Source organism: Rhipicephalus microplus, chromosome 4 (genome assembly GCF_043290135.1).
Source record: "Rhipicephalus microplus isolate Deutch F79 chromosome 4, USDA_Rmic, whole genome shotgun sequence".
Lineage (NCBI taxonomy): Eukaryota > Metazoa > Arthropoda > Arachnida > Ixodida > Ixodidae > Rhipicephalus > Rhipicephalus microplus.
Genome location: NC_134703.1, coordinates 207,097,817 through 207,117,769, shown reverse-complemented (window position 1 = coordinate 207,117,769; position 19,953 = coordinate 207,097,817). Strand labels below are relative to the sequence as shown.

General features: G+C 45.8%; 1 protein-coding gene across 1 annotated transcript in view; it reads left to right on the top strand.

Annotated features, from left to right (window-relative positions):
* LOC119172983 (uncharacterized) overlaps positions 1-19,953 on the top strand; it is a 1,299,788-nt gene that overhangs the window by 1,200,074 nt on the left and 79,761 nt on the right. Inside the window, exon 42 of the mRNA XM_075893951.1 lies at positions 8,498-8,569. Coding sequence (XP_075750066.1) covers positions 8,498-8,569 — 72 coding nt within the window. The remainder of the gene's footprint in view (positions 1-8,497; positions 8,570-19,953) is intronic.

Sequence of the window (19,953 nt, the reverse complement as noted above, 5' to 3'; positions counted from 1 at the left end):
TGTACTGCGAATGCTGCGAAAAAGATCCCAGTCAACCACCGTGAACTCTCGAACTCTGCTATGGTCTTTTATAATAGAAGTTTGCAGAACGTAGTGGTCGCTGCCAAAATATATGGCGGTGTTGGCCCATGTAGTCTTTTCGACATTCGTGATGAAAGCTAGGTCTGGCGTCCTGTCTCTGGTCGCAGAGTTGCCTATCCGCGTAGGAAAAGCCTTAGCAGTGATTAAGGTAAGGTCTAGTTTGATGACGTCCTGCCAGAGGTCGCGACCTTTTCTCGTCTCATACACGTATCCCCATAAGCCATGTGGGGCATTGAAGTCACCGACTATGACAAGGGGCCGAGGACCGGCTAATTCTACTGCCCTCTCGAGCAACGTGTTGAACTGCTGATGCCTGTGCCTGGGGTTCCTGTATACATTCAAAACAAAAAGACTGTTTTCCGCTGATTGCGTCGTTGTGTCTCAAGTAAGATCTCTAACATTACACAGTCAATATCGCATCTGGCCAGCTTCAAGTTGTGGGTGACGTGTGTCAGCCTTTTACTTATTAGTGTACAGACACCTCGTCCTCCTGACTGGCCAGGGACTTCCCGGTAACTAGAAATGGTCGCTGCAGAGGCTAAAGTCTCTTGAAGGGCTATAATTTGAGGTTTCTTTATTATTGTTCTAAAGTACTGCAGCATGAGTGCTCTTTTAACAGCGTATTTCCTGCAGTTCTCCTTTGAACAACGCCCTGGGGGTTCACTATGGCTCGAAAAATTTGTTCCTCTTCGTAATCAACTCCTGGGCTATCGACGTGTACGGGAATGGCCATTTCCACGTTGCCAGGCGACGCACCCTGTGTCACATATTGAGGCAGTTTGGCGTGATTTTCTAGCGCAATGATGCACTCGTTCATTGCCCTAAGCACCTCTACTGGGTCACTGAGTGCAGCCGGCATCTACCTAACACTCTCCGTGAGGCTAGCTACACTCCCTGCCACCTTCTTAATGTTCTCTGTAATTGTAAGCAACGTTTGCTTAATCTCCTCGACTTGAGATTCCGTGTTCTTAAACTTACTCACTACCGCTCTGCGTTTAATTGCCATGGGCCCATCTCCAACAGGAGCTGGTACCGGCGTATCGGTGGTTTTACCTTCAGTATTGCTGTGCATCGTGCTCAGCATTCTTTTAAACTCCGCCATTTCATTTGCCATTTTAGTAAGCGTATCCTTAAGCTTGGCAGCTTAGCGTTTTCCTTTTTCAATCGTAATATCTACGCGTCTCTAGCATGCTCTGGGGGTGGGTCGCATTGCATGTGCTGCTCGCCGTCATTACTACGAACCTTGCCGGTTCAGGTTAGGTTTGACTTGCCCCTGCTCTGGTCCTCGGTGGCGTGGACTGCCCCGGACAGCTGGAGTCCCCATGCGTGCACGAAGTCTGCCCTGGGCGAGGGGTCTAGTCTGGTCGTCGGTGCTTCTGTTTTTCCCTGGCCAGGTCTGAGACTGAATCCGAAACGGGCACGGGGGCTGGGACGTGGTGTCGTGCCACCCCTGGATTGACGCCGTGTCCTCCTGAACATTGAGCAGGCCCCGGATATAGAACGGGATCTGAGACGCAACCTGGACGTGGAACGACTCCTGCAGCTGCCTCTGGTTCTGGATCTCCATCGTATTTTGAATCGGCCTCGAGGAGCCGATGGTCCGGGGTGGCACTGCTGATGAGAGTCATTGAGCTCGAGGAAGCCATTGACATTGACGAACGGAGACCTCTCCCGAGGGGCGCGGGCCCTCAGGCCTCGCCTGCGCCTGACAACATTGGGTATCTGATAACGGTGCTGGAATTCTCCGGATGCGGTACCACACGTGATGGCCTCCTGCACCGACGCAATTACAACGCTGACAGCCGGCAATGACTACTCGTGAGACCCCGCAGTCTGTGGTCGGAATTATGCGAGTCCTTCCACTTTAACCCGCAATCCGCGCACTTTGGGGCATTGAAACTTACCAACGCATTTAACAATGCTACTTCTTATGAGGAATGTACCACAACGCGCAGAAGTTCGTTCACTCCCGCCTCAATCGCCAACGCCGCGAACCGTCAGCACACATGCCAGCAGCCGGTCTAAAACCATTACCGGGCCATAACCATCCGTTTGGGCACGTTGGTATCAAACTTCATCAACCACGCGCTCTGAAGTCGGCTAGTAACCTTTGGGTCATCGTCACTGTAGATAATCTCACGCGATACACTGAAACCACCGCCCTACCTGTGCTAAGTGGGCGCTCTGTGGCCTCATTCCAGCTACGGCAAATATTACTGCGTCATGGTCTCCCTCAGAAGCTTTTCAGCGATCAAGGCCATGTCTTCTTGTCAGAAGTCCTTGAATCAACTTTAAAGAAGTGCTATTCTGTCCACCGCAAAGCTATTGCGTACCACCCGCAGGTGAATGGCCTCACCGAATTCTTTACCTGCAAACTCAGCGACATATTTTCTGTGTACGTCATCGCCGACCACACGAATTTAAATGAAGTCAAATAAATTAATTTCAACATTCTTGCAATGTTGAGGAACATGCACAAAAGCCAGCAAGGCATTCCGAAGTTTATGGCACCGTTTTTCCAGACAGAAACGAACAAAAATGTGAACAGAAGTTCAACACTGAAAGCAAAATTATAGGCTGGTGACACATTTAAAAAAGTACGTTGGACAAATCTATAAACTCTACTCACCATTGATACTTAATGAAAAGCTGAAAAGCCGGCAAAACAAAATTTTATTCAAGTGACAATACAAAAGTTGATAAACAAAAATATATAGAAAAAGTGAAAACAGACATTTTATACAAAAATATACACCGAGAAATTGGCACTAGCACATAGGTGTTTTCAGAGGCACACATATGTTCACTTTTTCACACATAATTGTTACGTGGGTGTTGACGCCAGTGTCTAGTAGAGGACGCTTGGAGCTATAGAAGAGGTTGAAGTGTCTCGGGCTCAAAACCGATTGTGTCGCACTTGCCTTAGGGCGTCTGCAACTGCAAGTTCAACTGAACGCGTATTCCTTTGGTGGAAGTGCTGGGTGCGTCTCTACAATAGTCGAAGCTGCATCTCAGCAACGAAAGTCACTACGGTTTTGCTGCCATGGCTTACGCCGGCTGCTCAGGCACCACTGCAATACGTGATCACCCCGCTACGTGACCCGGGAATCTTCACCGGCACTGGCAAGATCGACATCGATGAGAGGCTGTCAGTGTACAAGCGCGACGCCAGCAGCTACAAGTGAGAACCAACACTTATGCCGGCGAGCGTGATATTCTACCTTCAAGACACCGCGAAGGCGTGCTTTGACACGCATGCCGCGAAATTCACAAGATGCGACATCTTTAAAGAGAACCTACGAGATATATTCGCGAGACCAATCGGATGCCAAGCAGAAGCCCAGAAGGAGCTCGCGTCTCGTGCCCAGACGTTCACAAAATCACACATTTCCTAGATTCAGGACATTCTGGCACTTTGACGAGAAGCAAATGACAATTCATGTCGGAGGTAGATAAGGTCGGGCACATTAAGAAGGGCATTGCCGACGAAGCGTTCAAGTTCTTGCTATGTAAGAACTGCACAACAGTTGACTCCTTCATCGAAGAGTGCCGCATCTTTGAGCAAGCAAAAGGCAAGCATTTCATGCAACGCTTCGGCCAGCTTTCTCATACGCCTTGACCTCGTCCTGTAATGAACCAGCGTCGCTTCATCAACCAGCATCACCAAGGTTTACCCAAGCCATATGTCGTGAACTTGACGCTATGGCTCCGACTTCTCGTGGTTCCCACACGTTTAAAAACATGCCAATCTCACTCATTCAAGCCGGTTTTTGCCAAGAAATTGTGAATACGGACATACCATCCGCCGTTCCACCTCGACCGCCCTAATCATCGCCTCTGCAACCCATCGAATGTATTCCGCGAATCGGTACCGAATTTAATCTGAGTGGCGAGCGCCGGATGACAGACCGATCTGCTTCGTTTGCTATCGGATCGGCCATATCTCTCTCCTCAGCCGTACTCGCTGGAATTCATCGTCTGGGCCTTATACTTACCGTCGCTACGAATGCGCAGCTCGTCATCTGTCGCCTCCCGCCGAACCGTCATATGCTGATCGTGACGCTCCTCCTTGGTTCCCCACTAGCCGTTTGGCCTTTCCGCAGCGCCGTCAGTGCCATTAGCCTACTACTCGGCGACCCTTGTTCCCATCATATCCAAAGTGTTCCTCGGCAAACTAACCAGTGCAGGCCCGAGAGATGAGGATGCGTTGACGACTCTGACTGAAAAAACTTTTTGACCCTTGTCCATAAACAAAACCTAATCGAAGTTTTTGTTTATTATGCGCCCGTTAAAACCATCAGCGACAGTGTAGTTCAGGTGTCGGTAATGCGATCTGACCTTCGTAAGCGTCTTCGAAAAGTGCGAACGCCCGCCAAATCGCCTGCGCAACGAGTAGACAACGGCAGCACAACTGCCGTCAAGGGAATGTGCACCGCCTGTATCACCATCGCCGACCGCTCAACGTCAGTTCTGTTCCCTGTACTTCTCGAATGTCATCATGAGGTTATTCTTGGAATGGGCTTTTAGACTGATCATTCTGTGCTTATCGACTGTTCAACCGGTATTCTGAGGCTTTAGCTATACCAGTGCTGTGCCGACGCCTGCGCAGATGCCCAGCCACGACTTCGCTCAGCTGACATTGTTCGGCTTCAACTTGGCGCTGCGACTTATGTCCCCATGTCGCCATGCCGACCATTTCAGGATAGTACTTACGTCATGTCTCGACTTTACGCCGTCACACTAGAACGTCAAATAGCCCATCCAAGCTCCATCATTACGCTCACTGACAACCACGCGTTGCTTCCTCTCCTGAACCTTGGCTTATCACCACAGGCTCTTCCTGCATGTGTATCTCTTGCTGTGTTGTGTCCTTTGCCGGAGTATGTGAACTAAGCTAAGAACAACCAAACACGTTTGATCAACCTTCGGCTCCGACGACGACATCTAACGAGAAGTTCACAAAATTATAGCTCCTGACTTGCAACCTTCGTACGCGGACGCCCTCCGTCGCGCTTTGATGTCTTACGGAGACATATTTGATTTCAACAGCCACCCGCTGGGTCTTTTGTTGCTCATCCAATCCAGACTGGTGACGCTTCGCTCATCCATAGGCGTCCCTATCGTTTGTCGGCAGCAGTACGTCATGTCATACAAACAGAGGTCGAGAAAATGGTGTCAAAGGATATTATGAAGCCCTCCTCCTGCCCGTGGGCTTCTCCTTTCGTTTTAGTAAAAAAGAAGAACAATACTTAGAGGTTCTCCATTGATTGTCATCTGCACAAGATCACAAAATTAGAATGTTATATTACGTTATTCGTGTTTTAGTGCACGCTATTCTGCCCTTCGTCAGCAAACCCTAAACAATGTTTCCCAGAACACCGCGGGCTTTCGTCCTTCTTAAGCGCGAGACAGACGTGCGATTTTCTCTGCGATTCGGCGTGCGGTGCGACGATGCGACTGCTGGAGTGGTGACGTTTCGTGACGTTTCGTGACGTATCTTCGCGTCGCACCGCCGCATAGCCGGTGCGGCGAGCATCAAACCGGCCAGATATTTTCGTCGCAGCATCGCACCGCCGCATGGCAGCAGCCAATCACAGCGTGAGCATACGAGTGACATCACGATGCTAGTGGCGCCATCTCCCTGTCGCCGCTCCCATCTACCGTCGATGGAGCGGTGTGAGCGTGGATTTGCTTGCATCGCCGACTGCGGGCGCGTGACAAACATCGAGTACATTTCCCTGGTGACGTGGTATTATTCCAGATTGAATGAAGTGATGCTCGAAGTGTGCCTTTTCTGCACGACAACGCCCGTTTTTAAACCGCTAGGGAGATCGGAGATAGTGAGCAGCGATGCAAGGTCATTTCGCAGGCAAACACAGCTACCGGCGTATCTGCACTGGCTCGCTTCGCTTCCACATTTGCTCGTCACATCGATGGCATCGATAAAGTAATAATGTATGCTAACGCATTACATACGAGCGCAATGCTTGATAGTGTTGTCAAAACAAGCGCTCGATGACGAGCTCGCATGTGAACGGCGTAGGCGACGGCCGGCGCCCGCGATGCTAGGCCTACCTGTCGCAGTCGTGAAATCAGCTGTTTCCGTGGTTACGACGTGCTTGTCGTTCACAAATGTGATTTATTATTTTTATAGAACGAAGCGTGGCTGTGCAATGTCGTTTGTTTTGAGCCTCATTACCAGGACCCTGCATGCCAAGGCACCGCATGGGGGCGGAGCCTGCCGCTGATAGCTTTGCCCTCGTGTGTCCCGAAACGTCGCAGGCGGCACGCTGCACCATGCGACGCCGCACGCCGCATTGCACGGAAAATCGCACGTCTGTCTCGCGCTTTAGTGTACGGGAGGCACCCGTCGTACACCGCCCCGCCGCGGTGGTCTGGTGGCTAAGGTACTCGGCTTCTGACCCGCAGGGCGCGGGTTCGAATCCCGGCTGCGGCGGCTGCATTTCCGATGGAGGCGGAAATGTTGTAGGCCCGTGTGCTCAGATTTGGGTGCACGTTAAAGAACCCCAGGTGGTCTAAATTTCTGGAGCCCTCCACTACGGCGTCTCTCATAATCATATAGTGGTTTTGGGATGTTAAACCCCACATATCAATCAATCAATCAATCAACCCGTCGTACACCATCGACACGATGCTGCCGTAACTGCTGGTTGCTTCTGAGTGTGCGCGTATTTCCGACGCAGCCACGCTGGCTGAATAGTGCCGCGAGCTTGATAAGCACTTTACGACGAATGAAAAAGAGCGCAAAACAGTATTTGTGATAGCTCCGCCACTTTTCAGTCTACATTCTTCGCTAGGGTGCTCGTATCGCTATTGGTTCGTATTTTCTTAACTGGCCTCTCGTGAAAACTACTGCCGGAATGCGAAGGCCCTTAACTTGTTTTCGAGCGCACATCCCTGGTCAAGTATACGATCGAACCCACGGAACAATCTTCGGACCTGTGCCGTCGAGGGCGCAACAAAGAAAACATGGAGTGTCTGAAGGCCTACTTTGAACTGCCTATAGTGATGAGCTGTTAAGTCGCCCGGTAGCTCCCTTGTCGTGCCCGGGGTGATTGTAGCGAAGCCTTGGGACTTGATTGCGCCTTCAAGTGGGTCATCCCTGAATTGGGTGCCACTTCCTCTGAAAGTCCGTGCCTGGCTGTAAGTATCGCAGCTACGTTTGGTTGCTGAGTGTCATCTAATAAACACCTTAACAATACATCTCCTTTATGAGATCCGCACCGCACAGGAGTTCAAGATTCATGACGTAAAACTGTACACGAGCTTCGGTTTCATTCATGTTAGAGCGAAATAACAACCATTCACGAACACAACTCTATTAGTATTAAAATAAGGTACAATAACAAAAGTAGCCAAACAACAATATTACATATCTAAAACGCAGGAAATGCCAAGTTAAAGAGACATCATAAATGCAAAGTAGAGCATTCTAACATGTAGAGAAAAAGATCGTATGAATTTTTTTGAGGGTTGCAGCTCTTTAAGGTTTCACGATTTCCATCCTGCTTCAATGTGTCTATGTGTCTGCACCGTGCAGTCTCAGCTGCAAAGCATGTTTGCGTACAAACGTCCCCAAAGAGCACACATAGAATAAAAATAGACCATTCGTTTATTACTCCGTCCTTTATACTAGTCGGTAACTTCATGTAGATATGACAGTTAGGAGTCAGCTTCGCTTCCTCATCAGCACCCATTTCGTGCATATGCGTAGATTTTTTTGCCTTTCAGTAAAGCAAGAGCTATGCACAACTTTAAACTACATCATTAACTGAAGTTTATGATGACGCAGTGGCACTTATCAAAGGCAAGGAACAATTATCACGAAGGCAATCGTAAATTAAGGCCCTACATCATAAGGTGATTCATCACACCTGTCCATGTGCATTTGGCACCACCGAAAAATCACATCCCATAAGCAAATGTGAAGCTAAGTCATACCAGCCCTACTAAGGAATTTGTCTGCCGAATAATAAGGGTTGCGCTAATTAACGCTGATTTAAGACTGTCACTGCCAACCTCTTTTCATTTGTTCATGTTATATTTAAGAAAAATATTACATTTCCCGCTTTGCATATTATGTGAGAAGTGGCAACGTATCACTCGGAATTTTCGCGCCGCTCCACACACTTGCACTCTGCTCGCGCGCGACCACACTGCCACTGTCAGACTGACCGTAAAGTGGCACTGGACACGTTATGTGAACGTGTCGCAGGCTGGTCATGGGGCGTCTTTTTCTTGTCTTAACGATCCACTTCGCTGCTTATGCTGAACAAAACTGGTGGTAAAGACAAACGCTAACGTGTTCGATCTGACAGTCGACCAACGTACACGTCTGTTTTATATAGTAAAAATATCCATCGAGTTGATCTCGTGCCTGTTCTTTTTTCTGCAGGTTCCGAAGAAGGCCTATTACTTCGGGCGAAACAAGCATGCTTGGCTCAGTGAACTGGAAGATGGTTATCAGGTGTGTCATTTTGTGTCTATTTTGACAGGCATATGTGCAAGCCATGGGAAGGCTACCAGCATTATTAATTCTAATAAATGTGAAGCATTTATTTGCGTACTGCAATCACTTTTAGCGTCCACCTGCGTATCTATCTAATCTATCTAGCTGCTTACATCTGGGTGAGCTCGTGATCACCTCCTTAAGTTCACGTAAACCAAAATTATTATGGTATTGTAAAATGGTTTGAAGAATGTGACACGCTGTTCAAGATATGAATAATGTCACAATCTTGTCGCGCATGTCGTAAAATGCTCCTGGCCAGCCACATACCCGAGGGCAAGTATGTGCCACTGAGATGCGGATATGTGCCACAGGTGATTGACACCTAGGATCTATGCAGGAATGAAGGGAACACACGTGGCTATTTTAAGATGTGAGCGTGAAGCAGTACCTGACATTTGCAGTGATGATGCAATTGATTTCAAAGAATAAATGTCAGGATACAACAGAAATTGAACAAAAGCATTCTGCGTGGCAATCAAGCATTATAACACACACCCACGCGATGGCCCGAATCTACTTTGAAAGAAAAAAAGGCTTATATATGGTAAATGTTCATTGTGCTTGCTGTGCTAGTTATCAAATATTGTAAACAATCCATATGTACTCGTATGATACAGCCGTCACGTCGGCATAACGTCCATTGTAGGTAGGTGCCTTGCGCTGAAGTCGATTTATGTAGCAGTGTCCAGAGATACCATCCTCGCAGTGCGTGCAACCTTTGTACATATCAATCAATCGAATCACTTAATATATTGACGCAAAGATAGGGGGGGGGGTTAACGTCTTAAAACCACCATATGAGTAGGGGAGACTACGTAGTGAATGGTTTTGAAAATTTCAAACACCTGGGGTTCTTTAAAATGAATGAAGTGTCGCTCAATAACAATTACGACACGATCACCTTCCTTCCGCATGCTTCGCATAACGTGGATTCCTAAGGTGAGCTAAACCTGCCAAACCATTTTAGAGGCAGCATATGCAGTAACTTCAGGCTTCGTAGGGACAGAGCGTCCTTTGGCGCCAGCCAGGAATATATAAAGCAGCTTCGCTTGGGCATCGTCAGTTCACAACGAACTGTTCGTCGTCTTGCCTGGCAGCTATCTGACAGGCAAGAATGATGATGCCCCAAACACGGCTCCTACCCACTCAGTAGATCGGCCAAGCTTTGGTTATGTGATCTAGTGACACATTTTTAGTATTGAATAATCAGGATGTTGAGAAAAATAACAAACGTAAAATGAAAATAGTGCCAGAATTGTTTTCCTCCCGTTGGAACTAGACAGTCATTAACTGCAAAGAACGTGAATAATGAATAATATTATTATTGTTCTATATTTTGAAACGTAAAACTTTGACTGAGATATTAGTACACATATAGCCGGATCTGTGTCATTCTTTTTATTTTGTGAACAAGCACAAACAGCATCAAAAGCGTTCTTGTGGCTGAGGCATAAAGTGCCAACCACTGGCACGCGTACGGTCGCGCCTACGCATCAACGGCGTCAAATGCGCCTCTCAGTGACGGCGTCGGAGGGGCATACGCGTCGAAGCGCGAAAGATCAAGCGAGGCTTGATATTTTCGCAAACGTCGCTACGCGTACAGTGGCGCCAACCAACCAGAGGCCACGACGCTTCCAAATTCTATGCCTAATGGCCACCGCTTCGATGGCACGGCTGAGTGCTGGGCGCAAGCATGGAAACTCCAAAAGTTCTTGATTGACCGCTTCGTCACCTAGAACGACAACGGCACGAAGAATGACGGCGAGTACTACAAGCGTGACGTGGTTTCGTGCCGAGTTCGAACGACGCCGACAAATCCACCGAATGCCGGCCGGTTGCACTTGCGCCGGTCCTGAGTGCGATTGCCAGCCAAGTGAAAACACTGTACAGACTACTGGAGTATGTCGGTAATTCTCTGTTTTGAATATGTGTGGTTTAACGTCCCAAAACCACCATATGACTGAGAGACGCAGTAGTGGAAGCTGCAGAAATTTTGACCTCCTGGGGTTTATTAACCAGCGCCCAAATCTGAGCACACGGGCCAACAGCTTTTCCGCCTCCCTCAAAAATATAGCTGCCACAGCCGGGATTCAATCCCGCGACCTGCGGGCCAGCAGCCGAGTACCTTAGCCACCAGACCACTGCGGTGGCTCGTTCCTGTGCTTTGATTTGTGATAATATGTGGTAAAAATAAGTGTAAACAAGCTTCAGAGGTATGATCAATGAGCGTGAGTGCTTCCCTGCCGCGTAGTCAATTCTGAGCAGTGTCGTCCGCATTCGGCGTAGGCCTCTACCTTCGAGTTCGTATGAAGTTCATGTGAGAAACATTGGTTGAAAAAAATTGACGGTAGTTTCTGTCGCCACGTTACGACGCCTGAAACATCGTTTAGTGCCTACGGAGGAGTTTTTAACCACACTGTGTTTCTTTTCAACATCAGTATTCATCATCACTGAAAGCAAACCTAGCAGAATCCGACAGATTTTAGTTTTGTGTAAACTTACGTGCTTACAGAAGTGTATTTGCGGATTGTACCACGCTGAAACATTCGTTAATTGGCTTCGGTGCAGATCGTTTGCGTGTGTTGTCAAGCTGACAACAAATGTGCGCTGGTTCATAACAGTGTGATGGGATTTTGTGTCGGGTACCGAAGACGGTGGTACATTCAACCGTCAGCGGCATCATTTATTTTCATGTATATGATATAAATTTGAACGCGTGTATCTATGGTATCGAAAAAGAAATTAGCATGATTAAGTGTTGCTGGTGTTATTTCACTTCTTGATTCCTGTTCTGCTTATTCGCCATACTCTGTAGAACATACGCTATTTGGCAGCTTTCTAACACACACATTTTTTCTAGCTCATTATGATACTCATATCTAGTAAAACATTGGCGCTTTTCCATCATTTTACACTTTACTATATAATAGCACTCCTTTTGTTTAGAACCAGACATATATTTAAAAGGAACCCATGTAAGTAAGAAGCACCTGGTTTCAAATCAGCTGCATGACACTACAGCAGGAAGAGAAGAGCGTGTCACCGTATGTGTGTACAGAATGAATGAAAGTGCCCTAGTACTGTACTGTACATTGTTTGAAAATGCAAACAGTGCATCATCGAACCTCTGAGAGCATTCACAACTGCGCATGTAATTTGTCTGTTCCTCCAGATATATATGAGCTGAACAAATTATTATATTGTTTCAAACAATAAATATTTGTACGTGTTTGCAAGTATTGTTTCAACTATGTTTTTTGTATATGCATTACTTTGACCATGCATGCACTTAAACATATTCAAAATATCAAGATATTCTGTGTAGCTATGTTAAAAATCTTTCCAAAGGCAGTGCTCTGGTGCAAATATGATGACGGATACACGTCGCATCACAAGTTTTCAGGCACGCTTTATTACGTTAAATAGTAATTTGACTACAGACGACATGTGAAAGCCTTGTATGCAGTGTTTAACTGCAATATCAAAACTAATATCTGTAGAATCAGGAAGTTTCAGATGTATTTCGTGAATGTTGAAAAAAATTGCCAACAAAGTTCAAAAGCCTTCAACACAGCGCTGATCGGCAATCAAAATCTAACACACAGCCATTTTTAGCACTTTTTATAGCGTTAAAATAAAGTTACCAAACACAACAATGATCTTATAGCAGTGTGCTTAATTTTTGGAGGCACTTGTGTGATAATATTTTTCTATTTCTCTCATTTTTTATCGCGAATTTTTCAGGAAGTTGCGATATTTGTTTCTCTCTGTGCACTTGTTGTGATATTACTATTTAAACGCATTCATCTTGTACGCCACTGATGCAGTAGCTCCGCATTGGTATGCAGAGTTTGAAAATAGATTACGATACCATCTGAAACCATCCTACTCAGAGCTCTGACCCTATCATAGGAGCAATATCTGGTGCGTCATAGAGTGTCGGGTGTAGTTTATGGCATTGCAGAATGTTTTGACGGCAGTCAACCTTCAAACTATTTCCGCACGAGGTTCAATTGAAATCTTATTATCGATATCTGTGACTTCATGAAGAGCTGGGCGCAGTTTCTCGCTTTAGAGACTACTTTGACAACAAACATCGAGAAGCCTTCCATACTGAGTTTAGTTGCAGTCTTATGACCTATCTGTCACATCATGAAGTGTCAGGCACAGATTGATGCGTTAGAGCGCATTTCGACTACAAAAAATGTCGAAAGGCATTTTACGCAGTGCTTGGTTCGTATCTTGTGACCAATATCTTTTCTATAAATGCTTTGATGCATTAGAGGATATTTCTACCGCAGACATCATTCGAATGCCTTCTACACATGACACAATTGCAGCCTTTTGACCTAAATCTCTCACATCATGAAGTTTTGGGTGGCGTATGTCGCTTTCTAGAATATTTTCACTAAAGACAACGTCCACATGTCTTCCAGACAGAATTTCGTTAGTTTTATTTACAATACCTCTTACATCATAACGTGTCAGGCACTTAGTGATGCGTTATAGCATATTTCGAATACGAAAAAAGCTCGAAGGCATTCTACGCAGGACTTGGTTACCATTTTGTGACCAATATTTGTTGCATAATTTACATCCTTGTGTGCTTTCTTGCGTTGGAGGATATTTTCACCACAGACATCATTCCAACGCCTTCAACACAGGGCACCTTTGAAGTGTGATGACCTAAATCTGTCTCATCATGAAGTGTTAGGTGTGGGTTGTCCATTAGAGAATATTTCAGCTGCATACAATGTTAAATAGCCTTCCATACAAGGTTCACTTGCCATATTATGAGCAATATCTGCGACTTCATGAAGTGTTGGGCATGGCTTGTTGTTTAGCGAATACTTTGTCAATTGGTAACGTTTGGAAATCTTCCATACCGGGTTCAGTTTCCAATATTTTTTCAGTTATTACCATTATCATATCAGTTATTACCACTATATTAGTTATTACCAATATATATCACATCAAGAAGGGCCATGCATACTTAGTTGCATTAGAGTGTGTTTCGACTACAGAATATGCCCAAAGACATCTCACACAATACTTGGTTTCTTTCTTATTATCAATTGCTTTTGTATCATTAAGAGCCAGGTGTGCTTTATTGCATTGGCGGATATTTCTAACACACACATAATCCGCAAGTCTTTCGTACAGGCCACATTGTCTTAGCACCTGAATCTTCACATATTGAAGCTTAGTGTGTGGGTTATTTCGTTTGAGAACCAGTTCGGCTGCAGACAACCTTCAAAAACCTCGAATCGAGAGTTCAGTTGCAATCCCATGACCGATATCAGTGACTTCTTGAAGTGTTGTGCGTGGTAAGTCTTTTTAGAGATACTTTGACTACATACAACGCCAAGAACTCCTTCATACAAATTCAGGTATATTCTTAAGACCAATATCTGTCACATTATGAAGTGTCAGGCACACGTAGTTGCGTCAGAGTGTATTTTCGCTACAGAAAATGCCCAGAGGTTGTCCTACGCAGTACGCAGTGTTTGGATCCTGTCTTATGAGCAAATAGCTGCCGAATTATTAAGAGCCAGGTGGAATTCATTGCATTAGAGGATATTTCTACTGCAGACATCATCTGAGTGTCTTCTACACTGAGACCAATTCCAGTCTTATCACCTAAATCTGTCACCTAATGAAGTTCCAGGCATGATTGTAAAGTTATTTGGTGCTGTATATTATGAAGTGTAATTTTACTGAATGTACCAGCATATTCAGAATACCATTAAAGGAATTGGTAGAGTAGGTATAGGAACCTGGTGATTAAAAAAAACTAATTAGGGGGGAGTCGCTCCCCTAGTTATCGAGTAGGAGGAGACGCCATATCAACGTCGTGCAGTAATATGTTAGAGAGGGGGGCGCTAAGTCAGCCCCGCATATTGACATAATAAGGAGGGATGCCCTATGACGAAACTAACTACCCTACCTAACTCTGAAGGAGATTCCTTCACACGCGTATTCCTTCGACGCAAAGTTTCGTTCGTGAGAGAGGCGCGCACACCGATGTTGATTTCTAGTGCATGCCGCTGTCACTTGGTCACTGCGATGCCAGTTGCTTTTAAAATAGTAAAAAAAATTGATGGCTGAAGCACAATAAATATTTAACGCGCTCTCATATCTTAAAAACACCTATGAACTCGCTCGGGCAGAGAATGCGCTGTTCTGTGCTGAAACTCGACAGTTTTAAGTCATAAGATCAAGCAGCACTGTGCGTCAACATTGGATGCGCAAGCGCCAACCTGGTCGACGCGACTCTTCCTCCACCGGCGCGACTAGAAAATTTTGACGCGTAAGCGCGAGCGTGCGCGTGCCAGTGGTTGGCACTTAAAGTTGGCGCACCGAAGATAAGTATGTTTCCCCTTCTCAAGTTCAGCCCCAGCTCAGCGAATGCGTTACAAAAAAAATTTGTTTAATGTGAAGCGGCTCTTTGACTGCCCTGTGCAACGCTGTTCCTCCGTGCGAACGCACCACGCACCGCAGGCGTTTGTGCCGTGCAAATAGTTGACACCACTGCTGCGCATTGAAGTCACGCTCTCCTCACAGTGCGCTGACGTCACTCTCTCCCTTGACTGTCGCACACTCGCCGCGCCACCCGCACCTGTTGCCTAAGAAGAAGTTTATACCTAAGGGCTTGTTTTTTCTTGTTTTGGCACGATAATAATCAGAAAAGTGGGTGAACAAATAACCAGCCGTAACGGCTGGTTATTTCTTCGCCGACTTTTCTTTCTTCCTATTCATATTCCATTTGTTCTAATAACTTCTCCTATACATTCCTTGGCATTATCTTCTGTTAGAACATATATATATATATATATATATATATATATATATATATATATATATATATATATATATATATATCACATTTCCTGGCAAGTGAAACAGCAAAAAACACAAAATGGTGCTATAAAACATATTTATTAGATCAAATGCTCTGAGTGCTGATGAAGGCGGATGAAATGTAAAAATTATTTTTCTGTTAACGTCATGCAGGGTGCACTTACGCATTTCTTTCCACTTTTCCTAATGTGAGACACCTCCATAAGCTCTCTGGTGGTCTGATCTTGGTGTTTTGATAAAACAATAGCATCACAAAACGGGTTGCAACCGCACGAGCTGCAATGTTCGGGAAAGTGTGAGCTATCCTTTGTGTCCGAAGATCTCCTATGTTCTTGCAAACTGGTGTTGACACATCTTCCCGTTTGGCTTATGTAGGTGTCACCACAGGACAATGGTACCAAATACGCAACACCTGGTTCACACTAAACATACGACTACCTAATATTCACGTAGCATTCTCTTTGTTTTCGACCTTTAGCGTTTAGCACTAGTGTTTTATCTATTCTGCTACGTAGCTTGTTAAATTTATTTGTGGCCGAAGAAGCTAGCCCGACGTCATATCGATTTTCAACGTTTTCTCTACCATGTGACAGTTAAATGGCGAATTGTTTCTCTCTCTCTCTCTCTTTTCAACCTTGAGTTGCCGGTAACCTGTCTTGAGGTTCATTGACGAAAAATAGCGTTGTGTTGTTGACCTAGGGCATCGTCCATCAGTGGTAATGTGCACACGTTCGTCGCGATTTCGATCAGATGGCGATATTTGACGCAGAAGCGTATAGTTTCGTTCTTGTTCACTAACACCAGCAGTGACGCCCATGGACTCCTTGAAGGCTGGATGATGTCTTCGCGTAGCATTTCGTCGACTTGTTTCGATATGGTCTCGTTTTATTGCGCCTAAACTCTATACGGGCTCTGACAGGGTGGCCGGCCACTTTATTCTGTTACAGTTGGTTGTTTTGTGATCAGTGTGTTGAACATTTATTCAAGAAAAATGCGAAGCGTAGACACAAGAGGGCAGCTTGAGCAGGGTGTGCCGAACAAACGTTTGCCTGTTATGAACACGTTTCTCATCTGTCTCAGTTATTAAATATTTGTTTTGCTCCGCTACACTAGCGAAGATACCTTAATTTCACTTTTCATGATGCCGAGAAACCCGGGACATGGTGATCCAAGCGACCCAAGGAAAAGGATTTGATCGCAATGAAGATGGAGCACATCATAGGCAATCGAGGGACTCAGCAAACTCTGCGCCTTCATTTACGAAACCAAGCACGGCAACTTATCGATTCCAACCATTTCGCCACATTGGATCTTCATGAGGTACACAGAAGGCTAAAGGGGTGGAACGATGGCCTGGGAGCACTCAAATTAGAGCTGGAAGCACACCTCATTGACGACCACGTTGCAGAAGACTATGCCTCCGTAGCAGATTATAAGGACAACGTTGCTGCTACGCTGCCGTTGCTGAGTCTCCACATAGAGGAGCTCAAGCCGTCAGTGTCCATGGTCCTCGACAGTGTTGCAACCAGTATCGAGAACGAATGTGTCACCTTTGAAGATACTGTGTCCTTTGAGAACACATCAGACACTGGCTAGTTGGCTCTTGTCTCCGCAATTTTTAACTCTCCACTTCAGCGAAAGCCCAAGGCAATGGCAACCTTTCTCGGACATACTCAAGCATGGTATTCACCAAACCTCAGTCTGTAAAACGTTGAATGGCTCCACTATTCGAAGAACCCAGTGGATGGAAGGGCAGTGAGGGCCATCGAAGGCATTCAAGCTACAGAGGAGTCCTACAAAGACATCACCTTTCTACGAAACTAGTTTGGAAACAAAAACATTTTTGAACAACAATACTTGGCAAATCTCTAAACACTGAAGCATGTAAATACATCCAGTGGTGTGTCTTCATTGTGCAACCTACTGGACAACGTACGCATCAACATCAAACGACAGAAAGCGCTCGGATTCCCGAAGCTCTCCTATGCCGTCATGCTTGTTGAGGTCATCACAAAAACAATTCGAGACGATATATCGATAGAATATTTCGAGCAACAGAGCCGCAAGACAAACGTCGAGGCTATTGCACCAACGAAGGCGAAACAGCAGGAGCTACTCGTTTACGCCCGTGTAGAGGCGGATGCTCATGAGAGCATCGCCTTTGGGGACACCTATGCGTGTGTTTCCCGAGGTCGCCGACAAGGCACGCTTCAAGAGCCTCAAATTATGGGGTCTGCTTCGATCAGCCATGCTAGGATTAAAAAAAGGTATATACTTCTTCCTTTCTGCGGCAGACATTACAGAGTCATGCGCAACCGCCATTAGTTTGCATGAAAGAAAGAACCACCTACTAAAGGCCGGTAGTTGCTTCAAGTACGCCATCAAAGGACATCGATTTAAAGATTCTCATCGTCGTGTAAGAGTTAATTTCAGCAAAAGGCACGGAACAGCTCTTTGCAATTTCGAAAACGCTCAAAAAAAGCACTCAAACGAAGCTAGAACCGATATTTTGAATGTGAAAACAATTATGTAATCTTCGCGTCATAAGGAAAATGTGGTCCTACTGCAGACATTTTTACATAGCTGATAACCGAAAGTAACTCACGTTTTATGAGAGGTGTACTTGATAAAGGCAAAGAAGCTTCATTCGGGAAGATATATTGAAAAGATCGAACCAGCCTGCTGTGCACACCATTAAAATGATTGTAATGGCATTTGAAGGAGAAACTGGAGCACCGAAAAGATGACTGGAAATTAACAAAGTGACAGTAGTGAGTCAATTCGATCACCTTAAACATGTCCTAGAAGCCATAGAAGTGAAGTTCCACTGTGAGGTGCTTTCAAATGCCACCGGCACAATGTTTCTGCGTCAGCTGCAACAAGAAAATGGGTACATTACAGGTACTAAACACATCCTCGTACTAAAAGTTTGAGGATTGCGTATGCTTGCGCGTTTGAGTGGACGAATTGTTGAAATTTTTGTTGAAGAAAATATTCCCCCACGAGCACCGGAAATGCCTCATCGACATCAACAAAAAGCTTCGATAAACGTTTCAAGGACTTGTGGAGTGTTATGGACATCATTTTAAAGAATCGGATTGAATTTATTGAGTTTATTTCGCAACAAGGATATGAGAAGACCAGGCGTAAAAGGTCTGCAATAAGCAGCTTGAGGAGAACCTGGCCTCCTCACACACTGAGGGGACAGCGGCTGAAGTCATGCCTTATACATAATGCATGAATATAACAGCAAAAACAGTAAACAAACTTGGTAAGAAGTAGTTAACAGTGGTATTGTGTAAACATTTGCGAAACCAAGACAAAAACGCTGTGATGAAAAAAGCAAAAAATCACAGCGTATCCATGGAATGAATGACTATGAGTGGGGCGAAGCGTCTGTCCATCCATCCATCCAATTGTCCATTTTTTCGTGCATGCGTCCATGCGACCGATCGCGTTAGAGAATGCAGACGGCCTGCGGGTAACACCGATGACACGAGAGCCAAGGAAGCCAATTGCAAGCGTCTGCAACACGCCCGTCGCTCTGCTTCGTCGGTGGCCCACCAACGATCCGCCACGTACAGTGACTATCGAGGAGACAGACAGACACTAGTTGGCGCACTATGCAGACTGCGCGTGGGTAACACCGTTGTGACGCGAGCCAAGGATGCCCAGCACAAGCGGCTTCAACACGCCCTCCACATTTCGCCGTTCATGCTCCACCAACGATCCGCTGCGTACGGCGACTATTCTGGATACAGAGAGGCACTCGTTGGCAACGCGCGCGCAGCAGCCTATCGGAGAATAGCTGCACTTCGGAGAGTAGCGCCAGAGTAACGCCATCTAGAAACTGAGACGAGAAATTATCATTCATTTCTATTGCCTTCCTTTCTTTCTTTTCTATCGGTTACGCGTGACTAATCACAAGGCTAGACAACAAAGAGCCTTGCCCCTATAAAAATTGGCCCGAATTTACATGTTACACTGTAAACGTCGCCGAAAGGCGATAGTCTTGCGTCTGGAGACAGTGAACGAAACGTTTATTTGATGTTCTGCGCAAGAAAAAATGGTTATTTGGTATTCTGAATGCGCTGCGTTAGAGTACCTCGAGCGTGTAGTGGAGGCGAACAAGCGCATCTAGGCACGTTAGACACAAGCGCCATCTGGCAGTTATTTTCAAAAACCACGGAGAAAGATGCGCGCCAGTCTTGGAGGTGATAAGGTGTAGAATGCAACGCGATGGGCAGGTGCCACCACCTTGTCGTCGTAGCAAAGCGTTGGAAACACATCTTTGAGCATCGTGTTGCACTGTCAATGCAGCGCGATAAATGCTACAGTCCTTGGAGTTAGTTTTGTGTGCCTCGAGTATAAAGGCAGAGATACAAAACATAGACGTGTTGTTATGGCGCCGCAGATATGCCCAATATTTGCTTTTTTAATTGACAATCGCACAACTATGAACGCTAAACCTTCAGCAA